Source organism: Cyprinodon tularosa, unplaced genomic scaffold (genome assembly GCF_016077235.1).
Source record: "Cyprinodon tularosa strain WSP-4 unplaced genomic scaffold, ASM1607723v1 ctg74, whole genome shotgun sequence".
NCBI lineage: Eukaryota > Metazoa > Chordata > Actinopteri > Cyprinodontiformes > Cyprinodontidae > Cyprinodon > Cyprinodon tularosa.
Window position 1 is genome coordinate 2,764,041 of NW_024039496.1, and position 16,371 is coordinate 2,780,411.

General features: G+C 36.5%; 2 protein-coding genes across 2 annotated transcripts in view; one reads left to right on the forward strand and one right to left on the reverse strand.

Annotated features, from left to right (window-relative positions):
• LOC119773039 (DNA repair protein XRCC4-like) overlaps window positions 1–1,596 on the reverse strand; it is a 32,950-nt gene extending 31,354 nt beyond the window's left edge. Inside the window, exon 1 of the mRNA XM_038269834.1 lies at window positions 1,496–1,596. The gene's annotated coding sequence lies outside the window, so the exon portion shown is untranslated. The remainder of the gene's footprint in view (window positions 1–1,495) is intronic.
• On the forward strand, window positions 1,571–7,989 carry tmem167a (transmembrane protein 167A). The gene is made up of 4 exons (XM_038269835.1): window positions 1,571–1,674; window positions 3,449–3,558; window positions 5,144–5,178; window positions 7,579–7,989. The coding sequence occupies exons 1-4, from the start codon at window positions 1,672–1,674 to the stop codon at window positions 7,647–7,649; spliced, it is 219 nt and encodes a 72-aa protein (XP_038125763.1). The 5' UTR covers window positions 1,571–1,671; the 3' UTR covers window positions 7,650–7,989.
• The last annotated feature ends 8,382 nt before the right edge of the window (window positions 7,990–16,371 follow it).

A 16,371-nucleotide genomic window follows, 5' to 3' on the forward strand; every position in this document is an offset into this window, starting at 1 on the left:
TCATTACATTACAACTAAATAACTGCATTGTATTAAAACATAATGTACATATAAATGGATTTTTCATTTTTGTTGTGCAAAGAAGGATTCTCCAAAAAATAAAAAACATTAAAAACAACCATAACAAACGTTGTCATACCACGACAGCATCTTCAGACTGAGACTTTTTCTAAAGTTCGAACAACTCTGAAAAGTTTTTTTTTCTCTGTATGTGGAGTTAAATTCTGGAACAGTCTGAGTTCACAACATATACAATGCAAAAATATTCAAAGATGTAAAATCCTATTCAGTCAATTTGGTCACAGTGTTTTCAGAGAGGGTCTTAAATGTACATTAGTGTCTATTGATGTGTGCTTGTAGTTCTTTTATCATTGATGGTACCTATCCATTACCATGTTTGTTTTTTGTTTTTGTTTTTGTTTTTTACCATGAATGAGCACTTGGATGGAATTTTAACAACTTTTTTTTTTATCCCACTCCCTATCAGACCTTGTTTTTTGTTTTTGTTGTTACTTATATTATGACTCCCAAGTTTAAATTGACTAACTAGCATTCACTTGTGTGTTCCAATGTATGTAATTGCCTGAAATGAATAATAATAATTAAAAAAAATTATCCTGATCACTACAGGAGATCCTTCCTAACTTTGTCATCATAATTTACAACATCTTAATCCTTTGTGGAAATTTGTATGACAATAGTTAAGACAATATTTAGGGATTAATGCTGTATCAATTAAATTAATTTGTTGTCCTATAGCAGGCATGATTAAGGGAATAATGAAGGGACTAAACATAGGGTAATCCTAGAAAAAAACAAGACAGAAAAAGAAACTGCAAGACTAGGACAGATTTTTTTTTTCCAGATTAAACCAGATTTGAAGGTTAGAATGGTTCAGTTAAATAAATCCAGACCTAAATCCATTGTACATTATGTAGAAAGACTTAGATTCTGCCCCTGAATGTCCAATGTGTGCCTAGAAATACATAAAAAGACCTGCAATTGCAAATGCACTGAAATGTGCATGTGTTGCACACGTGGTAGATTTTAATAATAAATCAAAACTATGCATCATATCAACTTCTGCTTCATCATAATGCTCTATGTTGTGATGGGCTATCATGCAAAACAGAACTGCATGACTTTTTTATCTTTTAAGACTGAAAAGTACTCATAATGTAAAAAAAAAAAAAAACTTCAAGGTTCTACTTCTACTTTATCACGGGATTTATCAGTGCACGACAGAAAGCACACAGTACATTATTAGTACTTCATGGTGCAGGAAAAGCAATAACAAGATTCAAAGTTTCTGCTGCACTTTTCTGGTGTTCTTCTCTTTGACCAAAAAAACCCTCATGTATTATAAACAGAGGACAGGAAATGAACCCCAGCTCAGAAAAAAGTCAAAGAACAAAAACTCAAGGGTACAAGTTAATTGTTGAGGGGTGCAACTGCTGTAAGATAAAATAAAACTGTAGATGATCTTTGCACTCACATTGGCAGCTCGGTTTCCCCCTTCAACGGCTTGTCGTCTGTCGAATTGTTTTTAACCAATCAGCAAACAGCCTCAGCGCGTCTCAGTACGTCATTACGTATGGTACGTGTTAACCAACGACGTTACGTTAATTCCAAAGGACAGGAAGTGTGATGTGGCTTTGATTGCTATCAATAATGGTAAGTTTGTTTTATTTTGCTCAGCTACATTTATGCTATATATCGAATTTGTATATTTGATAGAGACAGTCTTCTTGTGGTATATGCCATTGGAGGCTGCGTGACTTTCTGCTGGCAGGTTTACTCAGATTTAGCATATGTTAGCTGAACAAACTGGCTAGCTAAGATAGGCTAAAAGTTTAGCTAACTGCGTTTTGATGTTTTCGAAAACGGACACATTGCGAACGGAACTTTGTGTCATGCAAGCGGGGTTTTGTATCGCCAGGAATTTGCTTAATAACACATAACTGTGTTGGAGTTAAGTATGTCGAAAGCAAATGTTTTCAAAGTGTGCCACGTAGCTGGACCCTTAATATACATAGCTCCTCTAGGTGCATCTGGTTTAACAGCAGGGCGGTCTGTTAGGAACCAAACACACCTATTTCCCTGCATATTAGCCAGATATTAGTTTTAGTTGGATCAGCCCAGGAGCTTTACTGTTTGAATTCATTACCATTATTATAATAAGTAAATTGAAAGATAATATATATATTGTAATGGCAATAAGGATACAATAAATGTATTTAACTTTCTTATTAATGCCCTATCTTAACACCATACATGTTTTAAATCTTAATAAAGAAGTGTTATACCAGCTAAACGTGTTGGTTGCAAAAAGTAAATAATTTGAGTGGTTAAAATTAAAACTTGTGACTAAGATGTCAGGAAAAAAAAACGTTTAATAGAAAGTGGTATTGCTATAAAATATTCAATAAGGATCTTTAAGTGATGTACTCATTTTAAAGATTAAAAATCCCCACCAAATGTTATTCATTTAAGTTGTCACATTAATTTATACTAAATGTGACATTTTTCACAATTCACATTTTTTTCTTTTCAAAAATAAAGCATTATACTTGTAGCCTAGAATAAAGATTGCAAGTATTTCCAGTTTAATATAACAGACTTTGTTGTAGCCAGCACATCATGTGCACCTATCAAATAAGCTAAGCTTTTTATTTGTTTGTGTAACGGTACTCAAACTAAATTTAACAATGCACTAAATAATTATTTTTATTGGATTTACCTGTGGTGATTCAGCATTTAGCCAGCTAAGATAAAAAAAACAAAAAAAAAACAAGAAAATTCACGAAATTTTGCCATATTTTTATATGTTGATATATTGACGCGGTATCGATCTATTTTACTAACAAAATCTCACAAGAATTTGTTAAATATCACGAGAGTTTGTAACAGAACGATGAAATTTCATGAGATTTTGACAGTAAAATCAGGTCAGCTGAAAACCTGAATATGGGGTTAATCGGGCTCAAATTAGGGAAGAGGGGTTGAGGGAGCGTCATTTCACACATGAAGAAGGCTTTATGCAGCAGTCAGACTCTACATTCACCAATGCAAGATTTTGGTGAAAATTTAATGCAACACTGAGTCGAAATAAATATTTTGACATGGCAGAAGCTTATTGAAAATTGTTTGGCAATTGTGCCCCATGATCAAAGTGTTTAGTACAAAAAATAATCCCCTGTATTAACTGATTACTTCTTTTAATTCAGTGGTATTAATGTTAGCATCAGGCATAAATAAAATCATGTTTTGCAGCTTTCTCATTTAACAGGATAGTTTAGAATTCTTCTTTAAATGAGGGCAATACGTGATTATTTCCATTGATGCAAAATGCTAGCACTAAAGTTCTTGCTGTTTGTCGATGCATAAAAAAGACCATTTCCAGTTTTTGATGCATATCTCTTTTCTACTTTTTTTTGTTTTTTTGCAGTCGGCCATTTTCAACTTCCAGTCACTGCTAACGGTGATTCTCCTTCTGATTTGTACCTGTGCCTATATCAGAGCGCTGGCTCCCAGCCTTTTGGACAAGAATAAAACTGGGTATGTTCTTACACAGATTTAAAAATGAAATATATATATTTTATTTATTTTCATATATATATATATATATATATATATATATATATATATATATATATATATATATATGATGTAAAGCGGAGAAAAATGTATTCTGCTTTTTAACTCAACCGTGATTTTATCAAACTGCATAATTAGCACACTGTTTTAAGGTATATCATTTTTTATTAGTATTTCTGGTAGAATAAGATATTTTAACCATTAAAATCCTTTCCTTTGATTGATGTTCAAACTTTTAAAGTTCACTTAGCCAATAAACCTGGTACAGTCCATTAACAGCCATGGCTAAACCCATTCACTGACTCGCACATAATTTCTCTAGACCAGTGTTTTTCGACCCTGGTTAATTCAAGCAGACTGTTCTGTATTCATTCGCCTGATTTTAGGTGAATGCAGTTAATCAGCCACTAGTGGAAATCGGCAGAGAAACATTCAGGGCAGCATATCTTGAGGACCAGGGTTGAAAAGCACTGCTATAAATGGCGGTAAGAGCAGCAGATGTAGAGATTAATTAGATGTGCAAAACAAATTGTAGATTTAATGCTACCCTCTGAGTCATGGAGAAGCTCTGAATCTTTTTATTATTTTCACATAGAAATATTGTGCGAGTATATATTTGTTCAATAGAGCTAGCTAGGGGTAATGGTGGTTTAATGGGAAAGGTATTCCTCTTGTAATACATAGCTTTAAGATTCCTTCTTTCCATTCATATAACATTTTAATAGATACTATAGAGCTCTGTCAATCAAGACTCTTGGTTGAGTTTTAATATTTTCTTTATTACAGCTGATAGCCATTCTGGGACACTTGGGAGCTGGAACTTACCAGCAACTCCCCTTCAGGTGTTTAACATAATCTAAAAACATATTTTAACTCTGCCTGAAGTCACTTTTAGTACAATTACTCTTTGAATTTCTCCATAAAGCTGAAATATAACAAATCCAACACAAAATACTGTCTTCTTTTCTTGGATGGCATTGTTAGTATAAGCAGTCACTACATCAGACTCCTTCAATTCATAGTGCTTCCTTTTCATGGTCATTCACTACTGTACCTCCTAAATATTTATCCAACTCTCTCTCTCCCCCACCAATACATACATTAAATACCCTTTTTTTCATCACTCTTTGCTGCGGTTGCCATGGCAATCATTAAAAAACAATGATCAGCTAGCTCATTTAAATGCCCATTGACAGATGCTTTTTATGGACCATTTATTGTTAAATCGTGGTAAACCTTGTACACCAACTTCGAGGTTTGTGTCGAGCTGGGATTTAATTATTTTTTATTTTTCATTAAGCGAAATTGGTGTGATTTATAAATGAGCAACTTCCAAATCGATTTGGATAGAAGAATAAAAAAGTTAAATACAATATTTCCTGTTTAGGTTAATGCAATTTTGATTAATTTATTGTTTTGGGGTTATATTTACTTTTACTTGTTCTAAAGATTTCTGGGGTTTGTTTCAAAGCAAACTCATCCATATTAAAGTAAGGTTCAGAAATGTTTGTTTTTCTGTTAATGATATTTTTCTTGTTTCTTTTAGACTACTAGGAATTTTCTGGAAATGTGCCAGGATAGGTAAGCCCATTGACATATTCTGTACATATATCTCTATTAAAGGAATAGTACACCCAAAACATGATTAGCCTTCATTTTCTACTCACCCCCATGCTGAACAACACTCTGGAGTACTTTTTTGATATCTCAAATGCATCTGGAGATCTGGGAGGCTTCTTGCTGTCTGCTGACATTCAAATAATGGAGGTCTATGGTGACCGAGACAGAAAGGTCCATAAAAGTCCACAAAAACGTGTCAATATTCCTCCATACTGCTCGTCCAATGTAATCCAAGTGTCCTGAGTGGGTAGCATCCAGAATTTACTCGAAACGAAGTCATTTAGAACGTTTTAGAGCCTAAACAGTAGTGTATAGGATTTCCTAATAGCGCCCCCATGCGCGCTCACGATTCTACGGAAGCCGGCAGACCAAACCGGAAGAAAGTGCGCATTCAGCGTCTGCTCTGCCGTTAATGCAAGCGTAGAAGAAGAAATGTGCTGTTTACCTGTGCAAAGAAAGAAACAACGAAAGAAAAATGTCTGAGGACTTCAGTGTTGAGGAAGAGCATGAGTTCTTTGCCGAGCTGAATGCGCTGGTTTGGTCTGCCGGCTTCCGTAGAATCGTGAGCGCGCATGGGGGCGCTATTAGGAAATCCTATACACTACTGTTTATGCTCTAAAACGTTCTAAATGACTTCGTTTCGAGTAAATTATGGACGCTACCCACTCAGGACACTTGGATTACATTGGACGAGCAGTATGGAGGAATATTGACACGTTTTTGTGGACTTTTATGGACCTTTCTGTCTCGGGCGCCATAGACCTCCATTATTTGAATGTCAGCAGACAGCAAGAAGCCTCCCAGATCTCCAGATGCATTTGAGATATCAAAAAAGTACTCCAGAGTTTTGTTCAGCATGGGGGTGAGTAGAAAATGAAGGCTAATCATGTTTTGGGTGTACTATTCCTTTAATGTATTTGGATAAGTTGGTTCAAAATATTAAACACATTTTTGATCATTTAAAAACAGACTGTTTATGGTATTCAGTTTTTAAGCATCATTGTGTAACTTTTGACCAAAGTATTGGCGTCATTTGAAATGTTTCTTTGGGCCAATATACAGTACTTCCATACTCCATGCAAGCTGCTTTTTTTTTAAATTAGCAGTCTAAGCTCAAACTAAAACTAACTAAGTTAAAGGTTGTGGAGCGGCAGCAAAACAGATAAGACATGTTTATGGTTCTCTGATTTAGGATTTTATCTAGAAGGCTGAACATTTGGCCTTGTCGTTACAAATAACTCCATAACTTCTCAATCTGCTGGTCTAACATGGTCTGCTATCAGCTTCCAAACAATAGAGGCAGACTCTTCAATTTGTACCAGCCACTTGGGCCAGATCCTCCGGGGGAATCCCAAGGTGCTCCCAAGCCAGCAGAGAAACATACTCCCTCCAGCGTGTCCTGGGTCTCCCCCGGGGCCTCCTCCCAGTGGGACGTGCCTGGAACACCTCACCAGGGAGACATCCAGGAGGCATCCTAATCAGATGCCCGAGCCATTTCAACTGGCTCCTCTCGATGTGGAGGAGCAGTGGCTCTACTCTAAGTCTCTAAGGGAGAGCCCAGACACACTACGGAGAAAAATCATTTCAGCCGCTTGTATCCGGGATCTCATTCTCTCGCTCATGACCCAAAGCTCATGACCATAGATGAGGGTAGGAACGTAGATCGACCGGTAAATCGAGAGCTTTGCTTTTTGGCTCAGCTCTCTCTTCCCCACAACAGACCGGTACAGGGCCCGGTTCACAGCAGATGCCGCACCAATCCACCTATCAATCTCCCGCTCCATCTTCCCCTCATTTGTGAACAAGTGAAACAATATCCCAAAAATCTAGCTGTACTTTATTGATCTCACATTGGATAAAATTTTGTGGCGGGGCTCGAACTCAGAACTTCAGGATTCCAAACTCTATGCCCTAATCACAAGGCCCCCGCTGCATCCTGCTTGTTTTTATTTGCATGCAAATAAAGGGGGAGTGTTGGCCTAATGGTTACAGCAGTGCGCCTGTGCTCTAAGAAGGTTGCAAGTACCCGGTTTGATCCCCACAGACTGTTACTCTTGCAAAACCCTTAACCCCACACTGCTCCCTGGGCGCCAGACAATGGAAACCCACCAGTGCTTTACCTATACTTCTAAATGAGTGGTTATGTTGCTCTCACAGAGGAATGTCACATCCTGGCTCCTTGAAGTGCATGAACTAAGACCTTAAAATCAACCAAGTGTATTCCTTTAATGTCTTTCTGTCGTCATAGCCTTACCTTTATTGCTTAGCAATCAGCTTTAGTTGAGAAGTCGCTGCTGTTACGCATTGCATTTACATGTAATGCTTTTTTACTTACATTTTTTTATTTTTCGCTCTCTTCAGGTGAGAGGAAGAGTCCCTGGGTGGCTTGCTGCTGTGTCATCATGGCTTTCAGTATACTTTTTCTACAGTAAAACAGCATCCTCTGCATCTACAAACAGAACATTGAAGACATGGACAGAAAATGCGGCTTGGACTGATCCTACAAGGGACCTCCATTGGGTATTGCTTAGATATTGTGTTGAAACGACAATAAAACAAACCAATGGAGCCTAATTTTAACATGTCTTTGCCATGGAGACACAAATGTGTCTGTGATAGAATGAGGCGCTGATAGTCCTGGTCTGTCTAACCTCCCACAAAGAGCTTTGGATCTGGGTCTGTGCGTCAGAAATGGATGCTGCTCCAGATCCATGGGCATTTTGGAAAAATTGGGAATTAAGAGGCTCATTGTTTCTCTTATGAAATGTTTGTTTTTTTTTTTTTTTTATAACAGTCATGAAATGAAATTCACCACAAAAAATGAGTCGTTTTTCAAAGAGTTGTTGTGTTCAATGTAAATCCCATTTAACTCCAAATTGTTTCTGTTGCTTTAAGATGTCAAGTTTCTAATTGCCTCTAAAAGCTATGCTTTTGTTTTGGATAACACACTCAGACTTGAACTATTTATAAAACAAAAAAAACCTGTTGATTTTTGTTTTGTTTTTTATCAGTATTTTCTGTTAATATCCTGGTTATACTCATAATTACATACAGCAAAGCATATTTCATACTTTAGAAAGGAAAACTACATTTGCAATAAATCTTTAACTCTTTATGAAATGAGTAGTTTGTAATACATCACAGTACAAACAGCACAGTTTTACTGGTGCTGAGTGGTTTAGATTATAAATGCAGTCCTCCAGAGTGTAGACTATTGAATTCCCTGTAATCTAGAAGTTAACCCTCATGTTTACAAGGTTCACTATAGGACAAGGAAAAAATATCCATTCCATGACATTAAGAAAGCCTGTCAAGATATCATTCATACCAGGGAAACCTTGAAGCTATGTTTACAAACTCTTAGAAATGATATGTTGCTGCTTATTTATGTTTGGGGTTTTTTATGGACAGCTGTAGGAATACACACATTTCTTCTTGCTTTGACAAAGTGATGAAAAGTGGAACATGCCAGCTGAATTCTTTGGTAGCACAGTTTATCTGGAGATGGTAAATGGTGTCGCACTGCTTTGTCTTGACCAAGGGTCTGCAACCTTTTTAATTGGAAGAGCCATCCTTGCCCTTAGTTCAGCTAACACTTACTTTATAAAGGACCTATTAGAAAAAGATGGCATAATTGTTTTAGAAATATCTACATATGAAATTCTTTTTTGAACCCCTGTTTTTGTTTTTCGAATAAAACTTTTGCTAAAACATTAGATCCATTTTTGTCCATAGGATGTTATTTGTGAAAAATTGTTTTAAAATAAACAGTTTCCAACATTTAAAAATAGTTCTCAAAAATGTTTCTTAGTTGAATTCTGTTTTAAAAATTTTGTGAAATTCAATGAAGAAAAAAAAGCTCAAACCTGTATTTGTATCTGTATTTTATAAATAAAATAAAAAAATCTTTTAATTATTCATTTTAGTGAAAGGTATTAAGAGTCACTTGCAGCTCCAGGTTGCAGACCCCTGATCTAGACCCAAGGATCTCAAGCTGTATTACAGTTATCCCTGCCGCTGGTGATTGGGGATGCACAGATACGGAAATGTGAGATGATATACATTTTTCTGTTAAAGCCAATAACGTACAATGTAGTATATATTTCCCTATGTTTTACACCTAATTGAAAAGCAACCGTACTACTGACATTGCTTGTATGCTTCAGCTATTTGAATCAAAGCGCCACAGTCCTGTTCAGCCTCACTATCAAATGTCCCCATAAAGTAGCACCAGACCAACATTTTTACCACCATGAACCTGGTGCATGAGCTGCCTTCAGTGTATTAGTTATTCCCCCTGTCTATGTACATAAATTAAACTGTCATTAAGCTACCAAGTTCCTTTGCAGCGTGCTGATTATGCACACTTACTGACTTGGCACATTACTTAGCACTACAATCTAATGATGATGCTTTTCATCTCAAACTAGGTAATATGTTGAGGTTGTATATAGTAATTTTTTAGCATGTGACGGAATAGGTATAGAAATGGCCTCTGTTATTTTTAACTGTTGCCAAAGTTATGTGTGCAAAGCATTCATATTAGATTTTGAGGTTTTCTTTATACAAATTACGTATTTGTTTTAAAGATACAATCTGTTCTGCTAAATAAGTTAATTAAATTTTTTTTAAATTGGAAATAACAAAAAAAAAACTAATACTAGTTTTTTGTTTTTCCTGTTAAGGTAATGCCTTACTAAACTGGTACATGTAGAAAAGAACTGTTTGCAATATGTAGTGTCATTTTGCTGCTTAATTTTTCCTCACAAGCTGAAGATTTTGTCAGGTTGGTAAAACTAATTAATCAGTCCCTCCCAGAGTGAGAATTCCAAGTAGCAACGTCTAAGACCTTTACCAGCTCAGTCTGTTTGTCCCGTGTGCCTGCCTTACATATACATATGAGAGCTGCTTTCTTTGAGATGCTGATTTGTATCCAAATGTTCCAAAAAAATAATTTTTTTAACATGCAACAGTTATTGAAAGGAAAATGTCTGGAGGAATATCCTATTCACTTGTAATACTAACAATAGTTAGTCACTAAGCATAACAAATAGAAAATCCCTCTGGTTTTCCTACTTGGAACTATAGCACAGCTAAACTGGAGGTTTTTTTTTTTTTTTTTTATTATTATTATTTTGGATCTAAATTCCCTTATCAACTTCACTTTGTACAACAAGTTCTCGAAATCCTGTTTACTGCACATCTCTATTTCTGATGGGCAAAGATCATTGTGTTTAAGCAACTCCTGATTTGGCTCTTTGTACTTTTTAGCTTCATATCACAAGGAATTTTATAATATTTCCCTTGCAGATTGTTTACCGAATACCTTTTCTTCATAGTATGGTTCTTTACAGTAGAACAAGTGAATCAAATTCTGGTGGGTTCAGTTTAACCTCTAAACGATGGGCAGCCCCACACACATTGTCAGTGTGTGGGATTTATCAAAGGTCAACTCCTTGTGGACAAACACTCTTGATAATTTGGTTCCTGATGAGCATCCAAATCCCAGCAGGTCCTCATTCCCTCCCTTGTAAGGCATTAGTTATCCGTTATGTATGTGTGGCTGTTCCGGCACACTTTAAAAGAAAAAGATAAATGATCAGGTGAAGCCTGCTTCTCAGCTTGTGATTGTCAGGCTGTGACGCAGATATAAGAGACGCAAAGGAGCAGGAAACTCGCTGTCATCTTCTATCTTAGGGACCCAAGATACTGGTAAGTTGCAAGGACATTGCTGTGTCAGTGAACTGAAGTAATGAAGGGTTGACGCTGACAAGAAAACCCTGGGAGAATTGGCACTTATCTTATGGAGATTGCAGCAACATCAGTGTTTTTAGATGGTAGAGATGGACCTTTGCCTAGATAGGCTTAGCGTCTACTTGATGTAAGTGGTTCCTTATTGTGCAAACTTAATCTAAACATAATTACTTTCGTATTTAAGACAAAAAGGTTTACACCCTGCAGCTGCTGATGCCAATTACTAAATCCATTTAAAACCGCGCCAAACATATTTAGAGAATTCTGCAGTGCTAGGTTACAATTTGTTCAGCGTCATTTACCCTCATCAGCTTTACTTCTCACCACCCTAAGGAACGATGACGTCAAACGAAAGAAAAAATAACCCCACAGTTGGTACACCATAGCTTTTCAAACAATGCTACCCTCCAGTTATTTTTTTTTTTTTTTTTGTTTCCCACTTCAAATTATGATTTCAACCAAAGTGGCCAAATTTTAAAAACAATTTGCCCCTATACCCAATGACTGCTGTTCTAGCTGTTCTAAAACAACTGCTACTGAGCATTGATGCCAAATAGAAACTCTGGAGCAATATACATAAAAGTGTGTTTTAGCTTGAAGTCACAAAATAAGGGCTTGACATTCCTCCTCAGGATTTTCCACAGCAGAACATGATTAGTGTTTTCCTACCTAATTCTTTAGGTGTTAACGAGACAAAGCAGCACAATACTCTTACACTACAACCCACATGCTTGAGTGTTAATGTTTTATGTCAGATGTGACGGCACACAAACCTTTAAAAATACTCCACATTTGTCACTTAATTTAACAAAATATTTTCCCAAATGTATTGGAAATCTTCAAAATACTCTGCAATAGTTTTGGTCAGTGTTTGCTATTTGGCCCACTCTGTATCTCTTTTTTAAATCATGAACCCTATTTTTAGGCAATTGAGGCCTTTGTTCTTTTGTGAACTTATACTTAATGTGTTTTAGAGTCACTTCAATGAGCTGCTACTCTTGTGAGAGTTCACTGCGCTTTTCAGATCTTTCAATTTACTTCATGTTCTTTGAAAGGTAATGATGAGATTTCTTATATCTAGCCATAGTCAGGTCTCAGCATATCATGTGAGTTTGAATTATTTGGGAAAAAATGACCAAACACAGTTAATTCACAATTTAAAAATTGCATGATTACTAGTTATTTGAATTGCTTTTTCAGAATTCAGAATAAGTTTATCGCCCCCAAAGGGAAATTTACCTTGCAACCTTGAGTAGAACATAAAGAAAATTCTACATCACAAATATTTTTGATGTTAATCAATTCCTAATTTCAAATTTGATTGTTCTCTGATCTATCAGATATTGAAACCAGTTTATTCTTTGAGATGTATGTTTTACAAAAATGAATTCATGTATTTAATGTGGAGATTAAAATCTATGAATTTTACTGAATGTCAACCTGAAAAGTGAAAAAAGTGGCTTGATTGCAAACATGAGCATGAAGATGAACATGTGCATGTTTACAATCAAGTCACTTTGACAATATATCTAATTTAAAAATGAATCTTGCCATATGAGCACAGTCTGTTACTCTATTTCATTCTAATCCAGCCTAAATCAATGGCTCTCCTATGTTTGAATTGGTTGCATAGTTTCTCTTTTAGCAGAAATGTGTGATTTGTAAGCTCTGTTAAGGCATTGCAGCATAAATCAGATTATTCCCTTTTGTTGCACACAGCATCACTAATTTAGGTCCATTAGAGCATCCAGAACACGTTAGTATTATATTCTTGTTTCTTTGGTAAAATTAGAAGGTTTCTTCCTGAAGTTTTAGGGACTTTAAAGACGATCAAGCCTTATAAAACATACATCTCCCACTGAGTAAACCAGAGGTGGCCAAACAGTCCTTGGTTCTCAACATAAGTATCAGTGTCTATTTAAATAAATGAAATGTTAAAATCCCTTTTTTGAGGAAAATAAATGAGCATATTTGATGCCTAGATATAAGTTAAAACACTAATGAAAAATAGCTAAAATAAATTGTTTGTTTAAAAGAAGACATGTTTTCACTGCACCTTATATCAGACTTTGGGGAAGATTCAGATTGTGCATAATGCATCAGAACTTACTGCTCCAAAAGCAACTCTATATAAACAAATCAATGACATGGGCTGCAGCTTTTGTATTCTTTGAGTAAAAACCACTTTTGTACAAGTAACTTTAGAAATGCATACCAGTTCCCATGATAAAAAGACAGATGCCCAGTGATCTAAAGTTCCCTTTTTAAATGAAAGCCAATTTTGTATTTGATAAAACTGAGCTCTGGGAAAGAAAAAAAAAAAAGAGGCACAGAGTCTATTGACAGTCATGGTATAAAATTGTGAGACTATCCTTCTTTTCTTCAATTTCTTATCCTAAAGGTATTGCCTGAATTATACAATAAACATTACAAAAACAAGGGTGGTCTAATGTTGTCTTTTGTTCTTGGTTAAGTTTCCATCGCCAGCGATATTTTTAAGTATGTTATCTGCTAGTATTGGTCCACTGTTTTATCAAGTAACAGCACCTACTTAGTAGCCACTGTGTTTGCTGGCCATCAAACTGGCCTGACTTAAAGTCCATAAGAATCTACGGAGTGTTATCAAGAGAAAGATTAGAGACCCCAGAGCACAGAACAATGCAGACAAACCCACGGTTGCTATTTCAGCAACTTCTGATTGCTTCTGATGTCCTTCCTACCACAAAATTTTTTCGAACCCAGATCCCCCATATCAAAGAAGCAGACATAGCCTGCTATAATAAAGAGGGACTTTTATCTAAATCCTCCCTTGTTTAATTTACTAAATAGAATTTTGAATAAAATCACCTAAATCCATTAGTGTTTTTTATTAATATACTACTTTATTAAAATGTAACTAAGCAAAGGGGATTCGTGTTCAATATGTCACAGGTGTTAAACCTTCCTGTGACCCCACTTATTCTCTTGTACACTTGTAAAATGTTTCCAACAGAGCTAAAACTCATCTTTTAACAAAAAAAGATTAATGAAAACACTGATGGATAAATGGTCTGACTGTAACTCAGGCATTGAATCTTTTTTCTTTCCTCACTTCTTCATTAGAAATGGCGCAACTTTTCTTTTATCCCAAAACAAAAGCTAACAAGAGCAAAGTGGCTTTGACTGAAAGACACTGCTATCTTTCCTGTAGGGAAGCATGGGTCATTGGCCAGGCTGCAGAGCTAAATAAGTGATCCACTGTCATTCATTTAAAGCAGTAAGTAAGATTATCTTATGAAGTGTCATCCCTCATTGTGGTAGCTTTTCCGACTTCCATTAAGAAGTCCCAGTCATGCAAAAGGAGTTCTAGCCAGTAGCTCAACCTTGTTCCTTACAAAAACTAGCCTATTAAACTATGGCATCAGTTTGGATCATTATATTTTATTTCTGTTTTACACTTTGCTTATGCAACATTTGTTAGCAAACATAAGCCATTTTGTATATTTAACGTAACAAGACCATGTGACTGACAGAATGATATTCTACATCTGATTAATAAATAAACACAGAAATAACTCAGTCAAGCAAGACAGCTTTTAACCTGTGGAGTAAAAGTCTTAAGTGTGCAAAAAGTACTGGATACCAGGAGGGATAAGACACTAAGGGCCGGATTTATCAAGATCCAATTTTGCGTGCAGTAATTTGCGCTCGCAAACTGGAATTTTGCGCGAGGGGCTGAACCATGGTTTGCGGGCGATTTAACAAGAGCAATTGCGTAACTGGTGACAGGTGCAAAACTGTTGGAGACGCCCTATTTAAATGATGGTTTTGCGCGTTTTGTGGTTTGCGGCAAAGTAGTTTGTAGTTTGTGCAAACTAGTGCATTAAGAAATTTTAATCTTACAGTGACACCCCCACCCAATCCCAAAAAAAAAAAAAAATATATATATATATATATATATATATATATATATATATATATATATATATATATATATATATATATATATATAGCCCTGCGATGGACTGGCGACCAGGGTCCAGGGTGTACCCCGCCTCTCGCCCATTGACTGCTGGAATTAGGCACCAGCACCCCTCGCGACCCCACTTGGGACAAGCGTGTAAAGAAAATGGATGGATGGATGGATATATATATATAAACTTTGGCAACCTTTATTCCCTAAGGTGGTATGTGGCTGAATTTCTACTTCACTGCAGTAAAAAAAAAACAAAAAAAAAAAAACAGGTGTTTTTTTTTGGGCCTGTAGAAAAATGCACAACCAAATGGCTCACAAGAAGTGACTGTGGATAAGATGACTGCGCGCACTTCTGAAAAACGAGATTGGGAGATCCCAGATGCAAAAAAGTGCAACGTTGCAAGGAGTTTTGTGATATCTGGTATTGCGTGGGTCCTCCTTGTGGCTGGCTCCAAATCCATTCGGAGTTCCCCCAACAGCTCCAAAATGGCAATGCTGGATAAACGACATGTTTTGATGATCGTTTCCTCGTTCATTCCAAAAATATTCATACGGAGTGAAAAAATTCGTTCTCTGCGTCTCCTTGCTTCATTTCGATGTCTCCTTCTTGCGACAATAACCGCTGCCATGTGTGCGCAATTACGCATACAGACCATTTGCACCTTCTTTTGAAACGTGTTAAATATAGAGTCAGATACCGTTAGCAAAAATGCTTTCAGGTTTAATAAATCACTTTGCTGTGCTAAATTAATATATTTACATGTTCTCCTCCCACAAGACGCACTTTTGCGTGTAAACGCCCCATATTGCATATTCATTGCAGAAAAAGTACTAAATGCATAAGAGGCGCTATTTAGCACGTTTTAAAGACCAAATCCTTTTAGCACGCTGTTGATAGATCAGTTTGTACATTTTTTAGCGTGCGCAGTGAAATAGCTCACGTTTTTATACACGCAAACCTTTGATAGATTTGAGCACCCTAAGCACCCTAATAGTGCTTGGAATACAATTTAAACACTGGTGTTCTCTCCAAATGTACAGAAGCTGCCAGGTTGATGGATACATGAGTACGGTAAATGGATCAACCATTTAACGTCACACTCATCCTAAGCAGGGTCATGAGGGGTGCTGGTGCCTATCTCCAGCTGTCTAGAGGAGAGGTACATCCTGGACAGGTCTCCAGTCTATTGCAGGGCAACAGAGACATACAGGACAAACAATTATTCATGCACACTATAACACCTAAGGAGAATTTAGAGAAGCCAATTAATCTAACAGTCATGCTTTAGCTGGGAGGAAGCCGGAGTACCCGGAGAGAACATGCAAACTCTATGCAGAACAAATCAAATCGGGAATCGAACCCGGAACATTCTTGCTGCAAGGCAGCAGTGCTACCCAATACCCACTGAGGAGCCAGAGTAAATAAACACTACCAGCATATGGTG

Coding starts and splice junctions, on each gene's coding strand:
- tmem167a (XM_038269835.1), top strand. Junction 3,559..5,143: donor TTGGACAAGAATAAAACTGG/GTATGTTCTTAC, acceptor TGTTTCTTTTAG/ACTACTAGGAATTTTCTGGA. Junction 5,179..7,578: donor CTGGAAATGTGCCAGGATAG/GTAAGCCCATTG, acceptor CGCTCTCTTCAG/GTGAGAGGAAGAGTCCCTGG.